The sequence below is a fragment of the Rosa chinensis genome, chromosome 2, assembly GCF_002994745.2.
Source record: "Rosa chinensis cultivar Old Blush chromosome 2, RchiOBHm-V2, whole genome shotgun sequence".
Classification (NCBI taxonomy): domain Eukaryota; kingdom Viridiplantae; phylum Streptophyta; class Magnoliopsida; order Rosales; family Rosaceae; genus Rosa; species Rosa chinensis.
The window spans coordinates 458,358-483,742 of NC_037089.1; the positions used below are offsets into that span (position 1 = coordinate 458,358).

Below are 25,385 nucleotides of genomic sequence, written 5' to 3' on the forward strand. Positions count from 1 at the left end.
AGTTGTTCATTTTCCGCGACGATCGATCTGGTTGGTCCGGTCAATTTGGGTTAACTCGGATTTTTCGAAATTAATTATTTTATTGCAGAAAAATCTAGTCTCTGGTGACTTGGGATTACATAAAACCCCTAAACCCTAAAAATTGCAGAGAGAAGGTTTCCGCCTTCTGGTATTTTGTTTGCCAATCAAAATTAAAATCCACACTGCCTTCTAGAAACATCGTAGAGTACTCTACACTCCTCGTCCCCCTTGTCTCGATTGATTATGCGTATCGCTGCTTAATCTGAGACCGACCTAAATGGCTTCGAGAGCGATTTTCAGACGGAGCAGATTGTTGAGGGACTATGTGAGCGCCTCCTCCCGCACAACCCGGTGGCTGGGGCATTGCCACGCTGGCTTGAATTCCTCTTTCAGCACCGGCGTCAATGATGACGATAGATTTTCGATTGCCAAAGAGGAATTCCGGCGATTCCCCCAGCCACCTCCGATGGGTGTCAGATGGATCGCTCAGTCCGTTCGTACTGTCACCACCGCCACCGCGCCGGCCAAACCGCCGCCCCCGGACGATGAGGATAACGAAGGCCGGGTCTGCGACAAAAGAAAGCAAGCTTCTCCGGAGGATTGCGATCAAGCTGTGCAAGGCCTCAGCTCCACTGCCAAAGCCGCCAAGGCCAAGAAGCTGCAGGGGTCTCAGAAGGTTTCCAAAATGTTGAAGAAAGTGTGGGCCACTTTTTTGGGGATCGGTCCCGCTTTGAGAGCTGTGGCTTCCATGAGCAGGTTAGGTTTATAGTCTGTATCTGTATCTGTGTTGTTTTCGATGATTGCCTAGCTAGCCAGCTATAAGCAAAACAACATGATTTGATTACATTTTCGCATATGGTGTTTGGTGCAGGGAGGACTGGGCCAATAAGCTTGCTCACTGGAAAAAGGAGATTGTGTCAACATTGCAGCATTACTGGTTGGGTTTTAAGCTACTCGGCACTGATGTGAGGATCTGTTCGAGATTGCTGCTCAAGCTTGCTGGTGGCAAGACTCTCTCCAGAAGGGAGAGGCAGCAGCTGACGCGTACAACAGCTGATATCTTTAGGCTAGTTCCATTTGCAGTGTTTATCATTGTTCCATTCATGGAATTCTTGCTGCCAGTATTCCTCAAGTTGTTTCCCAACATGTTGCCTTCAACCTTTCAAGACAAATTGAAAGAAGAGGTACTAGTGATTCTTAATTTGTTAAAACTTATGTGGAACGTACTGTGTATCTGTTACAGTTGTGGGCTTTTGCTTTCGTGTGTGCATTCTGTTTTCTCTTGTTTTGAATATTCCCGTATGAGAGTCTAATTCAGATTTTGACGTAGCCCTAACCTTGCTCATAGGAAACCACATATGCATGAATTTCCAGTCGTGGCTACTGAAGAACCTGTGGTGAAATTCAGCATATACTTAGCCTGCCATGATACATTTTGCCCAACTGTTGTGTTGGTGTGTTTATGTTTCTGTGACTCTGTTGATACTTGCTTTGATGTATGTCTGCATGCCTTTCACATATGATGGACTTGCATTTCCCCTTTCTTAGTAGTAGTATGTTTAAGTGCAACTGAATTTTCAATGTATAGGAAGCAATGAAAAGGAAGCTAAAGGCAAGAATAGAGTATGCTAAGTTCCTTCAAGACACAGCCAAAGAAATGGCAAAGGAAGTTCAAAACTCAAGGAGCGGAGAAATCAAACAAACAGCAGAAGATCTTGATGGGTTTTTAAGCAGGGTGAGGAATTCTGTTTCAATAGTCCACTTTCCAACTTCTTTCTCTTATATATTCTGTTTATATGCCTGCTTATCTGCAACTGCAGCTGAGGACGGGTGCAGGGGTCTCTAATGAGGAGATTTTGGGGTTTGCCAAGTTGTTTAATGATGAACTTACCCTTGATAACATCAGCAGGTTTTCTTTTAACACTATTTACTTTATTATTTCCTGGTTGACTTGTAATTCTGCTGTCAACTTTCTTTGTTTCCTGTTGCTTTCAGGCCCCGTTTAGTCAATATGTGCAAATATATGGGTATAAGCCCTTATGGTACAGATGCATATTTGAGATATATGCTCCGGCAAAGACTCAGGCGGTAAGAGATATATTTATGCACTAGAAAGTAGATATCTATTATGTTTTTTTGTTTTGTTTTGCGTTTGAAACAAGAATTTTAAAGTTCATTGAATCTGAAGTCAAATTTACTAGATTCTTAGTGCTGTTCCATGCTCAATGTTTGACAGCTAGATGGTAGTGGATGGGCTCAACTTATCTGCTATCTCATACCAGTTATTTTGCCTAGCTTTTCCTATGTACAAAATTAGACTTGTGTGCAGGGGATTACTAATAAGAGAACTAAGACGAGAAAAGTGGATTTTCTTTTTTCCTTTAAAAAAAAAAAAAAATAGGAGTTGGAGAACACATAGTTATTTCTTGGTTACATCACACATTTTTTTATTTATCCTTTGGCAATCCTAATTATTTGTATTGGTAATATTATTTCTGAAAACTGCTTTATAAAAATCATTTACTCATCTGTTTCTGAAATGTCTCTTCACATTTATGTCACCATTTGAAATACAGTCGTCCTTTGAAGATTTGAATTTACTATCTTGAGTAATTCATTAAAGAGTTCTCGCTGGGAACATAAAGAATCTCTCCAAAATGCTGTTATCCTGATTGTGCTTAAAATAGCTAACAGTGACCAGAAAGAGGAAATAACAAATGAACTCATGCAAGAGTTTACCAACCTTTTGTGTAAAAATACATCACCAAATATAAGTGTTTTTGTTTGGATTGGAATGTCTGTCAACAGTTTTTTTTTTCTTCCGTTAATGTCAGGATTAAAGCTGATGATAAGTTAATTCAAGCGGAGGGTGTTGAGTCACTTTCAGAAGACGAGCTTCGTGAGGATTGCAGGGAGCGGGGTATGCTTGGATTGCGTTCTGTGGAAGAAATGCGTCAACAGGTATATGGTTGAAAAATCTGAGTTTGGAATTATTTTGCAGTTCCATAAGTAGTTGATGGAGGATGTAGGCTGTTTTTATACTTACTCACGTGTATTGTCTGTTGTATGAGGGGGTATTGTGTATTGTGTATGAGTAACTTGGGATCATAAAGGTTTCTGCATGCTTATGAAATCTCTAATGTCTTTATGTAGCTTCGTGATTGGTTGGATTTGTCTCTTAATCACTCCGTGCCATCCTCACTTTTGATCCTTTCCAGGTATTTTAAGCTCCACAAAATGAGTAGCCCCCTGCATATTTTCTTTTTCTGGAGCATTCATGTTAATCTTGATAGGAGAGCTGGTCTTACTCATTTGTTTGACGTGCTCAATGCAGGGCCTTCTATGTGTCTGGAAAATTGAAGCCAGAGGAAGCTGTTCGAGCTACACTGACTTCTATGCCAGATGAAGTGGTGGATACTATTAATGTTACATCATTGCCATCTGAAGATTCTGTTTCTGAAAGGAGGAGGAAGTTGGAGTACTTAGAGATGCAGGAAGAAATGATCAAGGTTAGTATATTTGCTTTGTATGCCTAAATGCCTTTATAAACAGTTCTTTGGGTGCTTGAGGAACAGAACTGAAATTGCTTAGTTCCGTCTGCAGGGGTGATATGCACATTTTTTTTATATTTTTTATTAGCCAGTTTTGGTGCGTCTTATTTGGATCCTGCTGTCTGTACTCAAAACCAATTATTGGATTGATTGATAGCAATGTTTAGGAAGGCACTTCTGAAATAATGCTACGAATGTCTGACTTAAGAAGTGTGGTTAGGAATTACGTCTAAGATGTACCAGTTCACTTCTGTCTCTAGTTTGTTCAGTGTTTATTTGTGCTGAATAACTTTATTGATTGTAATCTCTAATATTGCAGGAGGAAGAAGAGCGGGAGGAAGAAGAGCAACGCAGAATCAAGGAATCTAAAGCTAGTCAAGAAGATGTGGCATTGAAAGAGATGACTATTCCCACAGCAAGAGAAGCACAAGAGCAAGCCAAGGAAAGGACACTAGAAAAGCAAGAGCAGCTTTGCGAACTAAGTCGTGCTTTGGCTGTTTTAGCTTCTGCATCTGTAATGACTGAACTTAATATCCTTCAAAGATTATAGTTGCTGATTCTCCTCCCTTGAAATTTCATGCATTGTCATCTACACTGTATTTAACTATGTTTTTTGACTAAATATTTCAGTCAGTGAGTACAGAGCGTGAAGAATTCCTGAGGCTCGTAAGCAAGGAGGTAAATTAAAACCTTGGATTGCTCTTGGTTTGTCTTAGGCATCTTTAAAGACAAAATCATTTATCTTTGGTAACCCTCCCTTGTGTCTGCATGCTAGTCATCCCTTGCCAAAATTTTTGCAGGCATGTTTGAAGGTGTAACTAACAGAACTATACAATATATAGTTTCCAGTTCTGACTTTTGAGTCGTTTCAGTATTTCTCCGGTGTTATTCTTAATGCTTTTGTTCTTCTGGTTTGGAGGAGGTGTAGATTTAACAACTTTTAGTGTCATTTAATTACGAGATTGCTGTCTACATGTTATAAGCGTGCAACTCTAGTTTCATATGATTTCCAGTCGGAATGTTTTTTCTTTTCAATGTATGCTTATGTTTCAATCCAATCTGCTTCGTCTTTAGAATATTCTTCTGAAGTTTGATTACTCTAATGTGTCCAGATTGAACTTTACAATAGCATGGTGGAAAAGGATGGTACAGATGGTGAAAAGGATGCCTTCAAGGCTTATAGAGCTGCTCGAGATGAAACTGATACTGCTGGTGTTGAAGACGAAGCTGATCATGTTTCATCAGCACTCATAGATAAGGTTGGATGCTCAACTCCAAATAATCTGTTTATGATATGTTAGTCTTTATGATATGTTAGTCTTTGTTCACTCTATGGATTATTCTTCTTCTGCTTTATTTCAGGTTGATTCGATGCTTCAAAATCTGGAAAAAGAAATTGATGATGTGGATGCGCAAATTGGTGATCGCTACCAACTACTTGACAGGTGAATTGTTATTTTAGATCTTGCTTCCTCTTTGGCTTTTTTTTTGTCCCGTCTTTTATGGGCCGTGTCACATCTTGCCATCATCACGGAAAGCCTATCTATTAGATGGAAGCAAATCTGTTTGGTTCAAATATAGTCCCTTGTGTACGTTAGCCAATATTTATAATATTGGCTGTACATATGCCACAGTGAGCCAGAGATGGGACAACATGCATACATCCTAAAGTTATGGTAGTTAGTGATCTAAGTTCTGCCCTTGCAGTAGATTGTTATCATCGAGTTAGATCTTATAATGACCCAAAGCTTGTCAATCCTTATTATTTATTTATTTATTTATTGTATACCTGTAGATGTTTAGACACTAACAGCCTTTGTTAGATTTTCATGCTACTTGATTTTTCAAATTAGATTTGGCTGAACGCGTTTCAGCCTGATGTGCATCTACCATTCGATCAACAGTTGTTGGTTTGAATTTTGAATTGTTTTTGAGTGATAAAATGGCTCAGCTTTGATGTATGGTATTAACATTTTGTTCTCGTAGCAAAATTTATCAGCATTAAATTATGTGTGCAGGGATTTTGATGGGAAAGTAACTGCTGAGGAGGTTGCAGCTGCTGCAAACTATCTGAAGAATACTTTAGGCAAGGAAGGTGTCCAAGAACTCATAGGCAACCTCTCGAAAGATAGAGGTCAGTCCACTTGTTTTTTGTTGTGGCATCTTTCAGTAAGAAAAAAATGATTATTATAAAGGAACATCTGGTGATATGAAGCAAATCTATACTGGAAAAGATTCTTTTTGAAATTTATTTACTTGGCCCCCTCCCCCCAAAAAAAAAAAAAACAAAAAGTTTGTTCTGTATCCATGTGAAATCAGAAAGATGATAAGGATTTGATTAAGTTGTTGTGCTAGCACCTTTGGTTTACATTTTTGTTGATTATTTCAACTATTCTTTAGTCCCTTTTTCAAGAACTAGTATGGTTGTTTTTACACTTGCTTACAGTTTCATGTTGTTATTCTCTTACATGTGGCGCAGATGGTAAAATTCTTGTGGAAGACATTGTGAAATTGGGAAGTCGGACTGAAGATGCAAACAACCCAGATGAAGATGGGCGAATATAGATGATAGCATGGTCACTTTTTACGACTTGTTTTTGTCATGGCAGCAGCGAATATGATTAGCTATATACACAGGTGTTTTTGAGTCTTCTAGCAAATCCAAAAAACGAGACGATGCTATTTGCTAGCTAGAGCTATAAAATCAGAATCAGTGCAGATGTATAAAAGTACAAATACTTATTGGGGCCTCTTTGTTCGGCTTCCTCGAGGTTATGACAGTATGCTACTTGGCTTAAGAAATATATGCCCTATAAAAGATCTAGTCACATGAAAATGATGAAAGTTATGGTCAGTCGGTCAATCTTTAGTTGAAAGTTGAAACTCAAGATGATTGATATGCTGTTGGCTGCTTGAAATTCAACGTTTGCTTTACCTATTGTTTTGTCATGTTTGGTGCGTGTCTCTGATCTACCGAGGGGCATGGTGGTTTTTGTGCAAGATGATTGATATGCTGTTGGCTGCTTGAAATTCAACGTCTGCTTTACCTATTGTTTTGTCATGTTTGGTGCGTGCCTCTGATTGGTAGAAAAAGAGGGGAATGGTGATTTTTGTGCAAGCCTAGGGTTTGAATTGAGGCTGTGTCACTGTATATTGTTTAGCAGGCCGCATGTTTTTTATGCCTAAGAAGACAAAAGTTTAACCCTGAACTGGCTTCTGTAGATGTGAACATCATGATCAAGTCATATAAAGTAATGCATTCGGATCATTTATGCTATCTCTGGGAGAATGACTGGCTTGTCGTGTGGTATAATGTTGCTTTACTTTCTGTTTTTTGTTATTATTTCTTTTCTTGCGCATGGAACTGTGGAAGGCAAGTATATTAACATTATTATTACTATTACTAAATTAATGGTACATTATTGCTACTACTAATTTTCTATTAATAGTACATATATTTTAATGAACTTAGAAAAATAGGTAATATATTATTGGTTAATCCAACTAGTTTGATTGAAAATGTATGAAACTCTATGTCATATACGCAAAAAGAAAAATCAAAGATAAGTATATGAACACTAAGTTTTAAGACAATTTAGAAAATTGAAAAAAGAAATAGTATTATTTATTTTAATTTATGTTCTAAAGAAATATTTGTTCTAAAGTACTAAAAAATGAAAAATTGAATTTGATAGGAATTATTAAATATAAAAAATTTGATTGGTAATTGATAGCTCATTTTTAAAACTGTAATTTTAAAGTTGATAGTGTCTATAAACGATTCGAACCCACTTAATTACGGCTCTAAAGTTGACTTAAAATTAGCTAACGTAGAAAGAGAAAATGAAAATGAAATTTACATTAAACAAACCCATGTGATTAATTTTATACAATTATTCGCATAAGTTGACAACTGATCGATAATCATAAAAATCTTGGATTGATGTGAATGAGAGCGAGTTGAATGCCTCTCGGTTTAGAGAGAATGTCTTGCACACGGCAGACGTACCACGTGTCTGGTATAGCTGATTAATTAAGGACTTAATAGAGGAATATTTTAGACATTTCACTTTAAAAAGTTGAGGCAGATTTAAAATAAAGATAAAGTTTGATGTGGCTGATATAATGTCATCCTTTTGTTTAATCACAATTTGATACGTTGATGTGACTTGTCAGAGTAATTAAATTATGGACACTCCACTAGTACTAGAATACTAGACATTCTAGAAACTTTTCTTTTTTTGTTTCTCATGAGGACATTCTGGAGGCCTGAAAAGTGTTGTTTGCTTGACCAAAAAAAAGGAAAGTGTTGTTTGCATTTGGAAGAAGTAGGTTTTCATGATTAATTTGGAACAGTATAGTTGAGTAATATATATATATATATGTGTGTGTGTGTGTGTGTGTGTTAGAAATGGATGGGATAGGAAATCAGGCAAATTGCTTATATCGATCGATCATGACAGTAACAAATTAATCTCGTCTACGACATATAGCATTTATATGAGCACTATAATTGTGTCCTTTTAGCCTTATTAGAGAGATATATCACTACAAATCAACGTGCATGAACAAAAAAAACCTACCAATTAACCTACACTTGAGCACCACATGCATTCTTGCCCTAGCTATCCATCTGCTGCTGTCATTTCATCTAGACACTCGCTTGATTCCATGTGTTCTGCAGGGCCTACTAGCTAGTTACTTGCACAACATATATACCTTGTCGATCTTCTATAAATACATGTATAATGTTTTCGATCATCAGCCAAATTAACAAACAGAGATAGCAGAACCATCAGCATATACCTAATTAGGATGAAAATGGAGAAAAGATCACAAATGCAAATAGGTGGTGCTCATGTACTAGTGTTTCCTTATCCAGTTCAAGGCCACATTTGCCCGATGGTTGAGTTCTCCAAACGCCTTGGCTCAAAGGGTGTTAGGGTCACTGTAATCATCACAACCGTCTCTGCAGCCACCAAGTCCATGAAGCAACTACTGGCAGCTCAACCCAAAAACACCTCTTTCAGGATCGAGCTCATTTCTGACGGCTCCGAACACCTCCAAAAGTCGGAAACTGCTGAAGAATACCTCGACCGTTTCAGAAGTGTCACTATGCAAAATCTATCCAACCTCATCACCAACATTAAGAACAAGAGTGCTACTCATGCCTTCGTCAACAATGATAGTAGTGATGAAGATGACGACGACTACCCCCTCAAGTGCATCGTTTACCACTCGGGCATGCCCTGGGTGTTAGACGTAGCGCGACAACATGGCATGGATGGAGCTCCATTTTTTACTTGTTCGTCTGTGGTCACTGCCATCTTTCAGCACTTCTATGAGGGAGTGTTCAAGATTCCTTCAAAAGATGCTGCAGCTAGAGCATCTAGTACCACAATGCTAATGCCTTCCATGTCCGCACCCCTAGGGTTGAATGATCTACCATCGTTTCTTTCTGATGTTGATGCCTACCCAACTTATCTTAAACTTACCATGAACCAGTTCTCCAATATTGGAGAAGTTAAATGGATCTTCTATAGCACTTTTGAGAAGTTGGAGGACAAGGTAATTAACCTCTAGATATTACATGTTTATTAATTCTACCATGTATAACTGTCAATTATTCATGTGAACTGGTTACCTCGAATACTGTACGAGCACATATAATCTTACTTTGTCACCAAGCCAACATGTTCCTCAACATATACCCCTCTTCAAGCTAGATTTTAGGTCTAAAGATTTTTATTTATGATCCATGCCTAGCTTAGAATCACAATAACGTCATTTGTAATTTGTCTACTCATATTGTATTCATAGCTAGTCAATATTATAAAAATCATCAAGCACTAAGACACACAAATATTACTGTTGTTAAGAGAATATTCATTAAACCAGGCAGCTGCAATCTTCAAAGCCTAAAGATCAACGATTAGTTAAGCATGGAAGGATTGAACAGATACTATTATTAGTATATCTGTACATGAATATTTTAGTATGAAATTAAGTCCTCGATCCTGATACTGATATATATCGTATATATTTGGGAATGTAGTGTTTCTAAATAATTACTTTAATATTCTGTTAATCTTGTTATTAAATATTTTTATATATAAACAGGTAGTTAAATGGATGGAAAGTCAGGACTGGCCCGTGAAAACAATAGGACCAACAATTCCCTCAACGTTTTTGGACTAGCGTTTGGAAGATGAGAAAGAGTATAGTCTTAGCCTGTTCAAGCCTGATGTGGAGACTAGCATGAAGTGGCTAGACTCCAAGGAAGCTGGCTCGGTGGTCTATGTATCATTTGGAAGCTTGGCCAACCTAAAAAAGGAGAAAATGGAGGAACTAGCATGGGGTCTAAATAATAGTAACTACCACTTCTTGTGGGTAATCAAAGAGTCAGAAAAGGAAAAGCTTCCTATCAATTTTTTCGAGGAGATATCAGAGAAGGGCCTTGTTGTGAGTTGGTGCTCCCAACTGCAAGTCCTGGCTCACAAGGCCGTGGGATGCTTTGTTACTCACTGTGGTTGGAATTCGATACTCGAGGCGTTGAGCTTGGGAGTACCAATGGTGGCAGTGCCGCAATGGGCAGATCAGACAACGAATGCTAAGTTTGTGGTGGATGTGTGGAAAGTAGGAGTGAGAGTGAAGTTGAATGAGAAAGGCCTGATTACAAAATAAGAATTGGTAATGCGTGTTAGGCAGGTCATGGACAAAGAGATGGGAATGGAGATTATAAAGGCTTCGCAAATTTGGAAGGAGTTGGCTAGAGAGGCTGTGGATCAAGGAGGAAGTTCGGATAACAACATTGTGGACTTTGTGGCACAACTTCTATGATCGACCACGAATCGTATTTTAGCAATTAATAAAGTACGTGCTTTCATGGTTGCTGGGGATAATCATATATATTACCAAATAAGCTCCATAATCATGATAATGTACGGACAATTCTTAGATTTACCCTTAGGGTGAACAAGCATATTCACCCCCATTGTCGAGTAACATAATTTTAATTAATAAATTTAAAATCCAAAGGTCCATATTTTAAATTAGTCTTTAAAGATCATCTCTGTAAAAAATCAATCGAATCAAAAATTGTTTAATTATCTAATTGAATCAAACAAATAGATGGTTTTAATAACACTTCCTACTATCATGATGAACCGTCCATGTATTTTATAGAAATGAATAACTTAAAGGTCTTCAATTTGATTGATTTTTGACATAGCTAATCTTTTTATTACGTTGTACAACATGAATGGTTAGATTAAAAAATTATAAAGTTATTATATTTTAATCGACAAACTGTACTCAGCAACTTAATTAGGCACGATTTCCCCCTTCAATACAAAGCTGACATGGCAAAAAACGTTGTATTTGTTCCAAATCCACTCACCCCAGCCGCATGTTCATTACATTAGGAATTGGTTAGTGCTACCATTTGGTTTGATAATAACCGATATTTTACGTCTGATAAACTGACTTTTTGGTAATCGAAACTGATAATATATATGATTATCCCCAGCAACCATCAAGGTACGTACTTTATTAATTGCTAAAATATGATTCGTGGTCGATCATCCATTCGTGGATGTACCTGATCGACAAACTGTACTCTGCAACTTAATTAAGCACATACTGATCTCCACAAATTAATCATAATGTATTATGTATATGTGTATTCTAAATGTATCTAATGCATGTATTAATGCTTTATGTTCCATGACATCAACTTAGAGCATCTTTAGCAATGCTAGCCATATTTTAGTCAATTTTTAGCTAAAGTAGCTAAAAAGTTATTTTGGCTAGCCACTTTTAAAAAACGTCTGCATCAGTTCCCTCTATTTTAGCTAGTTTAAAATTTTAGATTAATTTTTAAAAGAAGATTAAATAGTTTAATTGTATTTATAAATTACATAAAATTACTTAAAATGAATGTTTTAAATTATAGAGAGTCACACCTCGCTCTCTATATTTAGGAGCGAAATAACTGAAAGTTATTATAGAGTCACTTAAGAGTCTGGTACAGCTGCTAAAATATATAAAAAGCTAAACATGCTCTCCAAAATAGCTAAGAAACTAAAATAGAGAGTCTGGTAAGAGCATCTTTAGCAATGCTAGCCATTTTTTAGTCAAATTTTAGCTAAAATAGCTAAAAAGTTATTTTAGCTAGCCACTTTAGAATTACGTCTGCATCAATGCTCTCTATTTTAGCTAGTTTTGAATTTATATTATTTTTTAAATGAAGATTAAATACTTTAAATATATTTATAAATTACATAAAATAACTTAAAATGAATGTTTTAAATTATAGAGAGCCTCATCCCGCTCTCTATATTTAGGAGCTAGATAGCTAAAAGTTATAATAGAGAGCCACTTAGGAGTCTGGTGCAGCTGCTAAAATAGATAAAAAGCTAAACATGCTCTCCAAAATAGCTAAGGAGCCACAATAGAGAGTCTGCTAAAGATGCTCTTAGTCATTAGAATCATTTTAAGGCTTTAACCAGAGGACTAGTATATATTATTGTATCAAAGATTCCTTTACAGGAGCTCCAATACTGCCTTGTGTGTATATTGAAAACTAGAAACTAATATTATTTAGGTAATTGGTAAACCTAGTATTTATCAAAATCAAACCCAGTTTTTTGGTAATTTTTAATTTCAATTTTATCGGTTTCGATTACCAAAAAAATTAGTTTATCAAACTTAAAGTATCGGTGATTATCAAACCAAATGGCAGCGCTAACCAATTCCTAAAGTATTAAACAGGCGGGCAGGGTGAGTGGATTTGGAACAAATACAACGTTTGTTGCCATGTCAGCTTCGTATTGAGGGGGGAAATTGTTTTCACAATAAATAATTTTGCCCTCTGGGGACCTCTAGTGACCTACGGTGATGTTTTCGGTCTAGTCTGATACTAGATTCAGATTTCAGATTTCAGTGACCGGTGACGGAATTCTGGAGACCGGTGATGAAATTCAGGTGATCGGAACTGGATTCCAGCGACCGATTTCTGAATTCCGGCAACCGGCGACCTCCGGTGAAGTCTCCTATGACTTCTCTCTGGTAAGAGTATAGGTCAAAATCAACAAAGATGGTCAAAGTGATAATATCAAGTTAGTATAAATAGGGAGACTTATCTTTTACTGTAGTTAGTTAGTCATCTTTGTAAGCACTAGAGAAAAAATATCAAGTTGCTCTCTTTGTTTTCTTGCTTTCTTTTCTTCATCTTCTACCTTTTATCATCTCCATCAAAAATCTAACATGGTATCAAAGCCCATGGCGGCCTGACCAGTGCTCATCTCACTCCTTTCCGCTGCAATTTTTCCTCTTTGTTTAATTACCAACAGAAATTTCCAAATTACTAGAACAAGAACCCTAGAAATCGCATCTTCTTCATTTTTTCTGTACAATTATCAGTCACCAAGGTAACTTTAAATATTTCATTGTTGTTGTCTGACGACCAAGATCGAGATCGTGTTCATCAAAGTTAAGAATCAAGTTTTTCAGTTTGCTGTACAATTACAAGCCAAAATCACAAGTTTGATCTATGTTCATAGTTGTTCTTCATCAACTTTTGAGTTCGTCTTTGATTATGGTTCATCCCGTAGCAATTGTGACACAGTCGGAAAGATCACCTAAGTTTACAAGTAATAAACCTAAAAACAAAAGGTTCTGGGGTCCACCAGAGATAAAAGAATCTCAATTTGATTGAAATATGATAAAAGATAGTTCTGCAGCCTTTTAAGGTTGCTTATATATGAGAAAAGAAACTCTAGGGCGACTAACAATGAAACCCTAAAGCCCACGGGTAAAAATAAAACAAACCCAAAAAAAATAGGAAACCGAAAATTCGAAAAAACAGTAAATTGCAGTTTTGAGGTCCTAAATGATCCCGAAAGCCCGAAAAAGCCCACACGCCGTGGCGCGATTCCCTTTACGGAAAGCTATGGCGCGCTCCAATCGGACACCAAGCTATGGCATGGCTACTAGTAACTTTCGTTTTCCTCCTTTTGCACGATCAAATTGCTCTTCGAATTGGGCTGCCATTCGTTTTGCATCAAATTGTTCCTCAAGATTCAAGTTTTAAGTATCACAGATTCGTAGGCCCGAGTCTTCAAGATTCAGAATTTTGTTCCTCTTCAATATTCCGAAATCCTTTCAAGAAATTAGATTTGCTTCTCTTCAAGATCTGAAATGGCAACCTCAAATCAACTTTGAAATGCAGTCTGTGTTCATCTTGATGATACAAATTACCCCACTTGGCATTTCCGATGCAGCACTACCTTCGTGGTCTTGGATTGCTCAAGTTTGGAGATGGTTCTTATCCATGCCCTCCACAGTTTTAGAGGGCCGATTATGATTCTCTCTTTGTTGATACTACTGAAGCGTATGAATTGTGGCTGCAAGAATATAGTTATGTGATTTGCTTGATTACAACTTCGTTTTCTGCTTATGCACTTACTCTGGTTATTGGATGTCAGACAACGATACACAACTGTTTCTGAGTTCCATATTATACAGTTGAAATCTAATCTACAAGCAATTCGGAAAGGATCAGATTCTATAGATAAATATTTGTTGCGGTTTAAACATGTCAGAAATCAGTTAGCTGTTATTGGTGTTTTATGTCTAAAAAGGATATCAAACCATTGATTTTAGATGGCCTTCCTAGTGAATATGCTCATGCAAGGAAAATTATATCAGAAGCAAGAATTCTATAACTATGGAAGAAGTTAGGTGTTTGTAGCTCTCTCCTGAGTTTGAGTAATGGTGTCTCAAATCCAACACATCAAAACATGCAGTATGGCTTACCTAATTCTATTGCACAAGCTCATGAATTGCTTTCATCATTATACCTTAGTAATGTGTTGTCTCTGCTCCTATACATCATAATGTTAATATGGTCCCTAGAGTGTCAAGTGTGCATCACTACAATACATCACCTACTGCCTCCACTACACACTTTGGATATGCTCTACCACAAAAATCTAGGTCGTCAAGCTCTGGATTTTCTATTCCCAATGTTCCTGCAAATTTTCAATCTTCGTACAACTCTGGTGTACTTAGTCCTACATCTGGTGTTCCTTCAGCTCCTGATCCTAGATATGTGTTGAATAATTGTATTGGTAATGATATCCTTGCTGGAACATTTTCCCAAACACCCCAAGTTGCCAAGAAACAAACCGCTCTCTGTGATGACAAACCAAAGTAATGGGTCTCAAATTGGTTCACAGAGCTCTGCTTCTTTGTCAATCCTATGTTTTAGAGCTTCTTCTCCTCCTGCAAGCTATAATCCAAGCCAAGCAAGTAGTGCTCCAGTTACTTTTGCATCGTCTGCAAAACTGGAACCAAAGTTTTTTGATGAGTTTGATCCACGTGGTTCTGTTTTGGGTGGTCCTTTTGGTTCTGTTTCAGCTGCCCCAACTACTTCAAACAATGCTGCGATGGACTTACTTAATTCCCTGTTATTGGCCTTTGTGCCGAGTACATCTACTACTACTAAATCTGAAGTTGATGGCCTTGTAAATACTCCTTCAGTGACTACATTTATAGCAACTTCTCCAAATACTACTATGTTGAACTGTAAGCAGGCTTCCCGACCTATATATGGAGCTATGGCGATCACTTCCCCTCATTCCTTCGGGTTGACACAAGTATTTTAGGCACTAGCTCTCTGCTGCAAACTAGTTCTTGGTTCTCCAAGCACTAGTTTGAGGGGGGATGTTAAGAGTAGAGCTGTCAATTCAGACCCGACCCGATAACACGACTTGAAACCAGCACGAAATAAAGCGGGTTGAACCCGCACGATTAAAAAGTGGGTCAGTCGTGGGTCAACCCAACACGAAGTGAACCCGCCAACACGAAGTGAACCCGTATAACCCGATTATGTTATACTTCTTCTTGAAATTTTGGACATTTGGAGTATTTGATCATAGGATTAGACAATTTGAAATATTTTGCTTTATAATTATTGGATTTAATTATTTATGAATATATATAATTATTTATATTCTTCGTTTTGTGGAGTTTTTAATGAATTTAATGAATTTATGTATTTTTTTAGTTAAATGGGTCGCATTGTTAACCTTTAAATGAGTCATTTTGTCTAACATGACACGACTTATTTGTTAAATGGGTTAAACGGGTTGGAAACGGGTAACCCATTTAATAAATAGGTTGGGTTTTGGTTTAGATTTTTGACACGATTATTAAATGGGTTGGGTTTGGGTTTGTATCTTGCGACACGACAAATACCTTAACCCGACACGACCCATTGACAACCCTAGTTAAGAGTACAGGTCAAAATCAACAGAGATGGTCAAAGGTCAAAGTGATAATATCAAGTTAGTATAAATAGGGAGACTTATCTTTTACTGTAGTTTGTTAGTCATCTTTGTAAACACCAGACAAAAAATATCAAGTTGCTCTCTTTGTTTTCTTGCTTCCTCTTCTTCGTCTTCTACCTTTTATCATCTTCATCAAAAATCTAAACACTCTCTCTATATGACAAAGGGGTGAGGGGAAAATAGTCTCAAAGTAAATTTAAAAAAAAAAAAAAAAACTTAAATGGGTATTAGAGAACCAACATACAAGAGTACTTGTTATGGGTAAGTGAGAAAAAAAATAAGTTAGCGGTATAAAGGGGAAAAAATCTTTAAAATGAGTGTAAATGGAAAACCCCCTATCTTTAACTTAAAACGCTTAATCATCAAATTAAGTACATTATTACATTGCCAAAATAGTTGCAGATAATAAAAAAGGTCGACGATACATGCAATACATTGTAATTGATATTTAACTTCAATCAAGATAATAATCGAAGTTGTGCCGCAAACTCCTCAATGTTCCTGTCGGAACTTCCTCCTTCATCCACGGCCTCCTTAGCCAACTCCTTCCAAATTAATGAAGCCTTTCTAATCTCCACCCCTACCTCCTTGTCCATAACCTGCTTAACACGCATTTCTAGTTCCTCTTTTGTTATAAACCCTTTCTCATTCAACTTTACTCTCACTCCTACTTTCCACACATCTGCAATAAACTTAGCATTCGTTGTTTGATCAGCAAATTGCGGCAATGTCACCATCGGCACTCCCAAGCTCAATGCCTCAAGTGTTGAATTCCATCCACAATGAGTAACAAAGCATCCCACGGCCTTATGGGCCAAGACTCGAAGCTGGGAGCACCAACTCACAACAAGACCCTTCTCTGATATCTCCTCGAAGAAATTGATCGGAAGCTTTTGCTTTTCTGACTCTTTGATTACCCACAAGAAGTGGTAGTTGCTATTGTTTAAACCCCATGCTAGTTCTTCCATTTGCTCCTTCGTTAGGTTTGCCAAGCTTCCAAACGATACATAAACCACCGAGCCAGTTTCCTTGGAGTCTAGCCACTTCATGCAAGTCTCCACATGATCAGGCTTGAACAGGCTCAGACTATAATCTTTCTCATCCCCCAATCGTTTGTCCAAAAACGATGATGGAATTGTTGGTCCTATTGTTTTAACCGGCCAGTCCTGACTTGCCATCCATTTAAGTACCTGACGTACATAGTATACATATGAATTTTATAAACAAAAAGAACATCATGGAAAAGTAAATTGATTATTTCCATATGTCACCCTAATAATCTAATATATATTGAAAAAGTAACTGTATGCTGTATCACATGAACTGAGTCCTCATACCAAGACCGGTTTAAACATATAGATTGAGTTTATACTATATAAACACACAAGGTAATAAGTTGATGTGTCCCACATACCAATTAATATACGCAATCATTAATTGATCTTCAGGCGTTCGAGATTGCTGTTGTCGAGGATAATATTGAATATGAATTCAAGTAAATATAGACGAATGAAATGCATAGCCGAACGTATTTGTGCATATAACATACACAACTATTTCATGGGCAAATCCCTTCAAAACATCAATATATATTCTGATTATTGTTATGGATCTTAAAAGAAAATAAAGATTGAAACACTAAAGCTTAAAGGGGAGTATATGGTGATTAATTCGAACGTGCATGTTGGCAGCTAGATGGTAAATAAAATAAATATATGTTGTATAACTCGATCATATGTGCACAATATCCCAGTTATTTTTTCCTTTTATGTAGCTCACAATTAGTATAATGGAGTAATGGACTATACATGCATGTGGAATTATATATTTATTGGAATTACAAATGGATTGATCATATCGAGCTTACCTGTTTCTCCAACTTCTCGCAAGTGTTGTGAAAGATCCATTTTACTTCGGCGATATTGGAGAATTGATTCATGGTAGAGTTAAGAAAACTTGAGTAGGCATCAACGTCAGATAGAAACGATGGTAGATCATTGAACCCTAGCGGTCCAGGCATGGAAGGCATTAGCATTGTGGTATTAGATGTTTTAGCTGCAGCATCTTTTGAAGGAATCTTCAATACTCCTTCATAGAAATGATGAAAGATGGCAGTAACCGCAGCTGCACACGTAAAAAATGGAGCTCCATCTATGCCATGTCGTCGCGCTATGTCTAACACCCATGGCATGGCTGAGTGGTAAATGACGCACTTGAGTGGGTAGTCATCCTCATCTTCATCACTACTATCATTGTCCGACGCGTGATCCTTCTTGTTCTTGATGTTGGAGATGAGGCTAGATAAGTTTTGCGTAGCTACCCTATTGAAAACTTCGTCTTTGTTTTCCGACTTTTGAAGGTGTTCGGAGCCATCAGAGATGATCTCCACCCTGAAAGAGGTCTTATTTTTGGGTTGAGCTGCTAGCAACTGCTTCATGGACATGGTGGCAGCAGAAATGGTTGTGATCACGACGGTGACCCTAACACCCTTTGAGGCAAGGCGTTTGGAGAATTCAACCATCGGGCAAATGTGGCCTTGAAATGGATAAGGGAACACTAGCACATGAGCAATTGTACTCCTTCTGCTTTGAGGAGTTTGAGGAGGAGCAGTGGTACCCATTTGCAGTGATTCCCTCTCCATTTTCATCCTTAACTTGCTGTAGCTATGCTATGCTAGTAGCTCTCTCTTTGCTTATTTGATGATCGATCATTACATTATATATAGAATATGTGCAACTAACATGGAATCAAGTAAGTGTCTACCTGAAATTAAATGAGCAGAAAGATAGCTGACTAGGGCATGCAAGTGTGGTGTTTAATTAAGTGGTCGTTGATTGGTAGTTTCTTTCGGTCAGATAGGTTGATTAGCAGTTGGATTTGTATCTCGACCTACGGTAAAAAAGACAATAAATAGTACCACCATGGATAAGTAATGACCTCCTCACTCTCGGTATTTTTTTTTATAAATAATTAACGATCAGACAATATTACTAGTTTACTACCTCGACAATAATTTAGATCAAATAGTTTAGATCGGGAGATGATGAAAATCCACACAACTTCAAAGGTGATCATCAAATTTATTCAAATCCGGTGTCAGCTGTTTTCATTTTTAATCTGCCATGCATCCCTTTCAACATGCACCGTTTCTGTGGATCAGAATTACCATATTTTGAGTAGATAGATCCTACACGAGATTTATATATGCATGCCCAGCTACACATAATTTCCCGACCCTGTAGAATGTCTGGTGGGTGAAGTGTTCTTTAATTATTCTCACAAGTCACATCTACATATGATTAAACTAATATCTGTAACTTGATCTTAGCATCTGTTTAGAGGAATGCAAATCAACCACACAATTCCGATACCCGCAACCGACGTCCGTCGACGCTCTTGCCATCCCTTTCAGCATAGAATAGATTTTTTCATTTATGTTTTACAATTTCCATAGATAGGTCGCAAATGGGGCATATCTAACATGCATCAATATAATGTACGTACGTTGGATCACATGAACGTACAGTACGTATGCTAGTAGAAGTAAGTAATTAAACTTCTTTTAAATGCAGCTAACATTTTCTGCATGGGTTTCTAGAATGTCTAGTTGGGTTTCTATAATATCTAGTTGTCTTGTCTAGGTTAGACTTTTAGAGATCTCTGAAGTTTTGTGTAATTTGTTTTTCTTTGACATAATAATTACATATATTTTACATGAAATCCAAGTGCGCAAGTTTCATTTATTTTGTGATATACTTATGAACAAATTAAATTAGTTTGGCACCAATAATTTTGTCTCTTGCAGCTGGGGTTTCTTTATTAATTAATTAGTTAATTTTTTTTTTTAATAGTTTGATCGTGCCAGCTACGTTCTAGGTGAAGATGGAGGGATCGAGGAACAAGGAAATCTTCTCGCCTGTACAAGCTCGATCATGCCATATGCGTATGCTTGCTGCATTATGCACTAATTTCAGCTGCGTGCCCTTATAATTAATTAATGATTGTGCCCTGTATTATATAAACCCCTTAAGAAACACGAAGCCTATTAATAATCAGTTAATTACCTGCTGCTGCTTTTCTAAATTTATATGTACTTCATGTTGTAATTAATAAAATTGCTAAAGTAGAATGATATATCTTCTTGTTCGGTCTCATGGTTTACTTCATATACAGAAACTATTCCATTTCTCAGAAGAAATACAAGCCCAGATGGCAGGGGCGAAAGCAATGCAAATTAAGAGAATCGTGTTTTCATCTTTCCACTCTCTAAACTGGAAACATACTAACAAACGAGTAAACGAGTTTTACGTTTATGTATATATTGGTAGGTATGAGAGTGAATATCGAGAAATTAAGGCACAGATCGAACGCAGTATTATTGACGTGGACTGGAATCTAGCTTTTGTCTAGCTTTGTGCATATATATTTGAGAGAGAGAGAGAGAGAGAGAGAGAGAGAGCAAACTCGCATGCTTCATGTGTAAATAAAAATGGAGCTCTCCGCCAATATTTTATATGCCTCGTTGTACGTCGTAAGTATTAAAGTCCATGGGACTAGCTAGTACTACGAGTTTTGTCGGTAACGAAGGCAAGAAGCTAGAAAGAAGTCTATGATATTCAAATGCTCGAAGAAGACCTAATTATCTTAATATTGATTAATTAATAGCTGGATATGTTGCTCTAAGAACAAAAAGTTTCGCGTGCCTGTTTAAAATTTTCACTTTTCAAGAAGATTGGTTTCAGACCAGAAAAAAGGAGAGAAGATTGGTTTCAAGTTTCATCAAATCTTAGTTTTTTTTTTTTTTTTTGACGAAAAGAAATCAGCCCATTATATATATTCAGCAAGCAGTACAAAAACGAAACACCCTTATAGGGTCGACAGAAAGAATTGTTCCTTAGGGAACCCTAAAACCTATTCCTAAACAAGAATAAGACCCAGGAAATCCCCAGTACACCCACCTTTTAGGAAATCCACTCACCATTATTTCAAACAAAATCCTAGATACTCCGAAGCAGGTAAATAAATTGATACTCAGAGCAACTGGTTTTTGCGACCTAAGAAAAAATTAAGCAGTACTCTGGGCCATAGAGATCCAATCCATCCAACCCCCTAGCGAAAAGGTAGTCCAAGCCTTGTATAACCTCAATCCAAGCCCAAGAATGAGGCCCACAGTCCAGTTCAAGGCCCAAATGGCCCAAACACTCCAAGCCATCAACTGAATGGGAAACCCTAGGATCCCTAGTTTCCATGCAGTCCAACGCGCCGCCGACCAAAGTGTTGCCGTTACGAACTCCGGCTCCGCCCCACGGAGGACGCTCTTTACCAGCCCACTGTAGCTAGTCACACCTTCCCCAGCACAGCAGGTAAGTGTCGTTTGAGACCCACCACCAACACTCGAAAAAGAAAACCTACTTCGACTGCCGTCAAACCACTCCTCCTCAAGAGCTCGAAAAAGGGTCTTGTCGACATCCCATATCTGACATAATTTCATTGCAGCCAAAAGACCCAATCAAATCCACCCTTCGACATCCAGTACTGTTCCAATCTAACTGCATCAGTGGCAACCCAACCCCGAATAAAGTAATCGGGTTCCAACCGATTATCCCCAATCCTCCACTTCCAAAATCTCAGATACGGCGGCCCGTCAAAGACATCACCACCGCAGCCTAATCGTACAAGCCAGTCAGCCTGCTCAAAGTCACCAGAAAAAATCATCCTTGGGTTCATCGAAACCCCAATACCAGCGAACAACAAGAGGAGGAGAAGCAGCAAGCAAAAGCCTGTAGTTTTATCCATGAAGATGGAGAAGGTGTAGGAGCTACGGACTGCGGCTCTTAAAAACCCTAGCGAAAAGATGAATAATTGTAAGCAATGTTCATCAAATCTTATCTTGTCAACCATAATTCTACATATACTAAAGCTGGTCGCATTGTTTATTACTGTTCATAGGACAGTGAAGTGACGGTTTTGCCCTTGATTTTTGACTGAAATTACAATTCTGTCATATCATTTCAGTTATTATTATTATTATTTTTTAAGGGAGAACAATTATGTTTTGTATTTGTAAATTTCTACAAATTATGGAAAAAGTTTATTGTTTGATGTATTCCATTTGTTGCTAATCTATTATTAACAACAAAACAAATGATATTCTAAGTAGCACCGATATTTTTTAGATTGTGAGTATTCATCTATTATATATGAAACTTGGAAAAAAAAAAAAAAAAACCGCAGCAGCGCGCGGGTCAATTTGCTTGTAATTACACATTTTAAAGCTACAATTAAGGGAGTTTATTTCATGCATCGTCAGTAAAGTTGTACAGACAAAACTAACAGCCCGTGTAAACCACGCGCTGTTATCTAACGATGTTACCATATCAAAGTTACTGGCCCTCTATCCAAACAAACTGGAACAGCTTTACTATACTCTTGAGTCTTGATCAATGTCGACCAACGACCAGATCGATCTCCATTGCAACCACACCATGGAGCTAGTGTTGGGAAGAGGCCGGGATGATTGGGTTGTGAGGTATAGATGAAGCAGGTGACTAGAATTCACAATTATAATTGAATAATAAGGAAGCTTGTACAAAATTACTTTTGGCATGGTTATTGGCATAACAAAGTGTGGCCATTACCGAAGTACAGCAACACCACCAACGGGGACCAAGTTGCAGGAAAACTAGGCCGAAGAACCGCGGAGTTGCCAAAGCTTTTGGCAACCGATTCTCCCTCCACACTCTACCAATCAACAAACCAAGACCACAAGAAGGTCGGCGATGGAAAGATGAGTCGGATGGGACCGGTTCTCCACCTCGACGTCACCTGACGGAGGAGATACGGTTAGGTCACTATCATAGCTTCGCTGGTCGAGAAAACTAGTAAGGAGAGCGGATGCTTTTGGGCCCTTTGATCCAGAAGTGGAACTACTGTTCGGCCTAACAAGGTCCGGACGCCCCCCCCGGGGAAGCCTTTTCACACACACATATATTTATATATTAGTTATTAATTAAAGCATTGGAAATTATTTTATGAACCGACGGTGCAAATGACCCAACACTTATAAGATTATCTCAACCCTTGATATTTATAATTAATATTTTTATTAATAATCTAATAGTGTATTTAATATAATCTAACCATTCATTTATGTCGTTGCAAGTGCACGTAAGTACACTGAATCCTCCCCCTTAAAGCATATACATTCTTAATTAAACTGCTACTGGACCCCCAACCAGTTATCCTTGTAATGTACTCAACCCCCCCCAACACACGTGATCATCAGTTTTTTTATAGTTACAAAAAGGTAATAATAGTAATCATTTTATAAAAAATTAATATAATAAGAGGACAATAAACAATATATTCACATTGCTTACAATTATTCATCTTTTCGCTAGGGTTTTTAAGAGCCGCAGTCCGTAGCTCCTACACCTTCTCCATCTTCATGGATAAAACTACAGGCTTTCGCTTGCTGCTTCTCCTCCTCTTGTTGTTCGCTGGTATTGGGGTTTCGATGAACACAAGGATGATTTTTGCTGGTGACTTTGAGCGGGTTGACTGGCTTGTACGATTAGGCTGCGGTGGTGATGTCTTTAACGGGCCGCCGTATCTGAGATGTTGGAAGTTGAGGATTGGGGATAAACGGTTGGAACCCGATTACTTTATTTGGGGTTGGGTTGCCGTTGATGGAGTTAGATTGGAACTGTACTGGATGTCGAAGGGTGGATTTGATTGAGTCGTTTTGGCTGCAATGAAATTATGTAGGATATGGGATGCCGACGGGACCCTTTTTCGAGCTCTTGAGGCGGAGTGGTTTGACGGCGGTCGAAGTAGGTTTTCTTTTTCAAGTGTTGGTGGTGGGTCTCAAACGACACTTGCCTGCGGTGCTGGGGAAGGTGTGAATAGCTACAGTGGGCTGGTAGAGAGCGTCCTCCGTGGGGCAGAGCAGGAGTTCATAACGGCGACACTTTGGTCGACGGCGCGGTGGACTGCATGGAAACTAGGGATTCTAGGGTTTCCTATTCAGTTGATGGCTTGGAGTGTTTGGGCCATTTGATTTGTGCCTTGAACTGGACTTTGGGCCTCATTCTTTGGGTTGGATTGAGGTTATACAAGGCTTGGACTACCGCTTCACTAGGGGGTTGGATGGATTGGGTCTCTATGGCCCAGAGTACTACTTAATTTTTTCTTACGTCGCAAAAACCAGTTGCTCTGAGGATCATTTTATTTACCTGCTTCAGAGTATCTAGGTTTTTGTTTGAAATAATGGTGCGTGGATTTCCTAAAAGGTGAGTGTACTGGGGGTTTCCTGGGTCTTATTCTAGTTTAGGAATAGGTTTTAGGGTTCCCTAAGGAACGATTCTTTCTGTCGACCCTATAGAGGTGTTTCGTTTTTGTAGTACTTGCTGAATATATATAATGGGCTGACCTCTTTTCGTCAATATATATATATATAATAAGAGAACAAAGTCAAAATATTCCCCAAGTCATTAACTAGGTTTTCTATGGCTTCTCTATATTAATCGGAATCAATTAGTATTCAATTAGTAATCTAGTTCTCTCTCTCAAATTCTCAACTTGCAAAAAGTAATAGAAGTACTGTATGATTTCATCATTCATAGTGTTTTGCGAAAAAAAAAAAAATTTGCGGTAATATAATTCTCTTTCTTACTTATCTATACTTATTTATTGTTTCATTGATCAAATCATCAATTAAGTCCTTGTACCATTTCAATTTTTTCCATTCTCTTTTATGCTTTATTAGATCTTAGTCGTTGTTTATATACAATTTTTTTGTATCGTTATACTGTGGTTTTTTATTACTTTCAAATTATATTATAATAATTCGGTTGTATGATTAATACTTTATATTTGGATCCCCCTTATTCTTTAAATAATTTTCATAATTTAAAATTTCAGAAAATCATAATAAATAGTTCGGCCTTCGGAAAAATTATCACAAAATCGTCATATCGCATACTTTATATAAAATCCATAAATTGGAGATTTCACATCAAGAAAAATTCAAAAAATATTCCCGAAGTCCATAAACAATCACCGAAACTATAGACTCAATTTTCAATAATTTCACTTTAATTCCTTAAATTTTTCCGAGTAGTAATATTTGATATTAGGGAGGGTGCACATGTATTTGACAATAGGATCGAAAACTATAAAGGAATGGAGATCAAAAAAGAGAGAGAAAACAATAGGATCGGAGAATACATGTATTTGACAACCATGTATTCGACTTTAATTTCTTAAATTTTTCACAAAACACTACTAAAAACAATTGCTTTTACGACGCCTATTTTGCGACGGCAAAAACTTTTCAAGATGGCAAATTGAGCCTTTTGCGACGAAAATGTCAGCGTTGCAATAGGTGGCATCACAAGATCTATTTGCGACGGTAAATTTCAGTTGCAAAAAGTATTTGCGACGGAAAATTGTTGTCGTC

General features: G+C 37.6%; 3 protein-coding genes across 3 annotated transcripts; 2 read left to right on the top strand and 1 right to left on the bottom strand.

Annotated features, from left to right (window-relative positions):
• The first annotated feature begins 34 nt into the window (after positions 1 to 34).
• Positions 35 to 6,849, top strand: LOC112187168 (mitochondrial proton/calcium exchanger protein). Its single transcript, XM_024325842.2, has 14 exons — positions 35 to 777; positions 893 to 1,205; positions 1,610 to 1,756; positions 1,842 to 1,930; positions 2,017 to 2,109; positions 2,856 to 2,982; positions 3,175 to 3,239; positions 3,356 to 3,530; positions 3,892 to 4,086; positions 4,203 to 4,250; positions 4,685 to 4,831; positions 4,935 to 5,017; positions 5,591 to 5,706; positions 6,052 to 6,849. Exons 1-14 carry the CDS (start codon positions 299 to 301, stop codon positions 6,135 to 6,137), a joined length of 2,163 nt encoding a protein of 720 aa, XP_024181610.1. The 5' UTR covers positions 35 to 298; the 3' UTR covers positions 6,138 to 6,849.
• A 995-nt stretch (positions 6,850 to 7,844) lies between these two features.
• On the top strand, positions 7,845 to 10,515 carry LOC112190603 (mogroside IE synthase). The gene is given in 2 exon segments (XM_024330054.2): positions 7,845 to 9,140; positions 9,693 to 10,515. Coding segments are annotated over 2 exon segments (1,317 nt in total). The 5' UTR covers positions 7,845 to 8,387; the 3' UTR covers positions 10,257 to 10,515.
• Positions 10,516 to 16,239: 5,724 nt separating this feature from the next.
• LOC112190749 (mogroside IE synthase) lies at positions 16,240 to 18,641 on the bottom strand. The gene is made up of 2 exons (XM_024330230.1): positions 17,793 to 18,641; positions 16,240 to 17,115 (listed from the first exon to the last, which is right to left on the bottom strand). Exons 1-2 carry the CDS (start codon positions 18,570 to 18,572, stop codon positions 16,384 to 16,386), a joined length of 1,512 nt encoding a protein of 503 aa, XP_024185998.1. The 5' UTR covers positions 18,573 to 18,641; the 3' UTR covers positions 16,240 to 16,383.
• Between the last annotated feature and the right edge of the window lie 6,744 nt (positions 18,642 to 25,385).

What these genes read in the sequence shown, in the direction of transcription:
- LOC112187168 (XM_024325842.2), top strand. Translation starts at nt 299, where the DNA reads ATGGCTTCGAGAGCGATTTTCAGACGGAGCAGATTGTTGAGGGACTAT. An exon ending in TGCAGGAAGAAATGATCAAG is followed by an intron (nt 3,531 to 3,891) that starts GTTAGTATATTT and finishes CTAATATTGCAG; the next exon opens with GAGGAAGAAGAGCGGGAGGA. An exon ending in CTGTTTTAGCTTCTGCATCT is followed by an intron (nt 4,087 to 4,202) that starts GTAATGACTGAA and finishes TAAATATTTCAG; the next exon opens with TCAGTGAGTACAGAGCGTGA.
- LOC112190749 (XM_024330230.1), bottom strand. Translation starts at nt 18,572, where the DNA reads ATGAAAATGGAGAGGGAATCACTGCAAATGGGTACCACTGCTCCTCCT. An exon ending in GCGAGAAGTTGGAGAAACAG is followed by an intron (nt 17,116 to 17,792) that starts GTAAGCTCGATA and finishes TATGTACGTCAG; the next exon opens with GTACTTAAATGGATGGCAAG.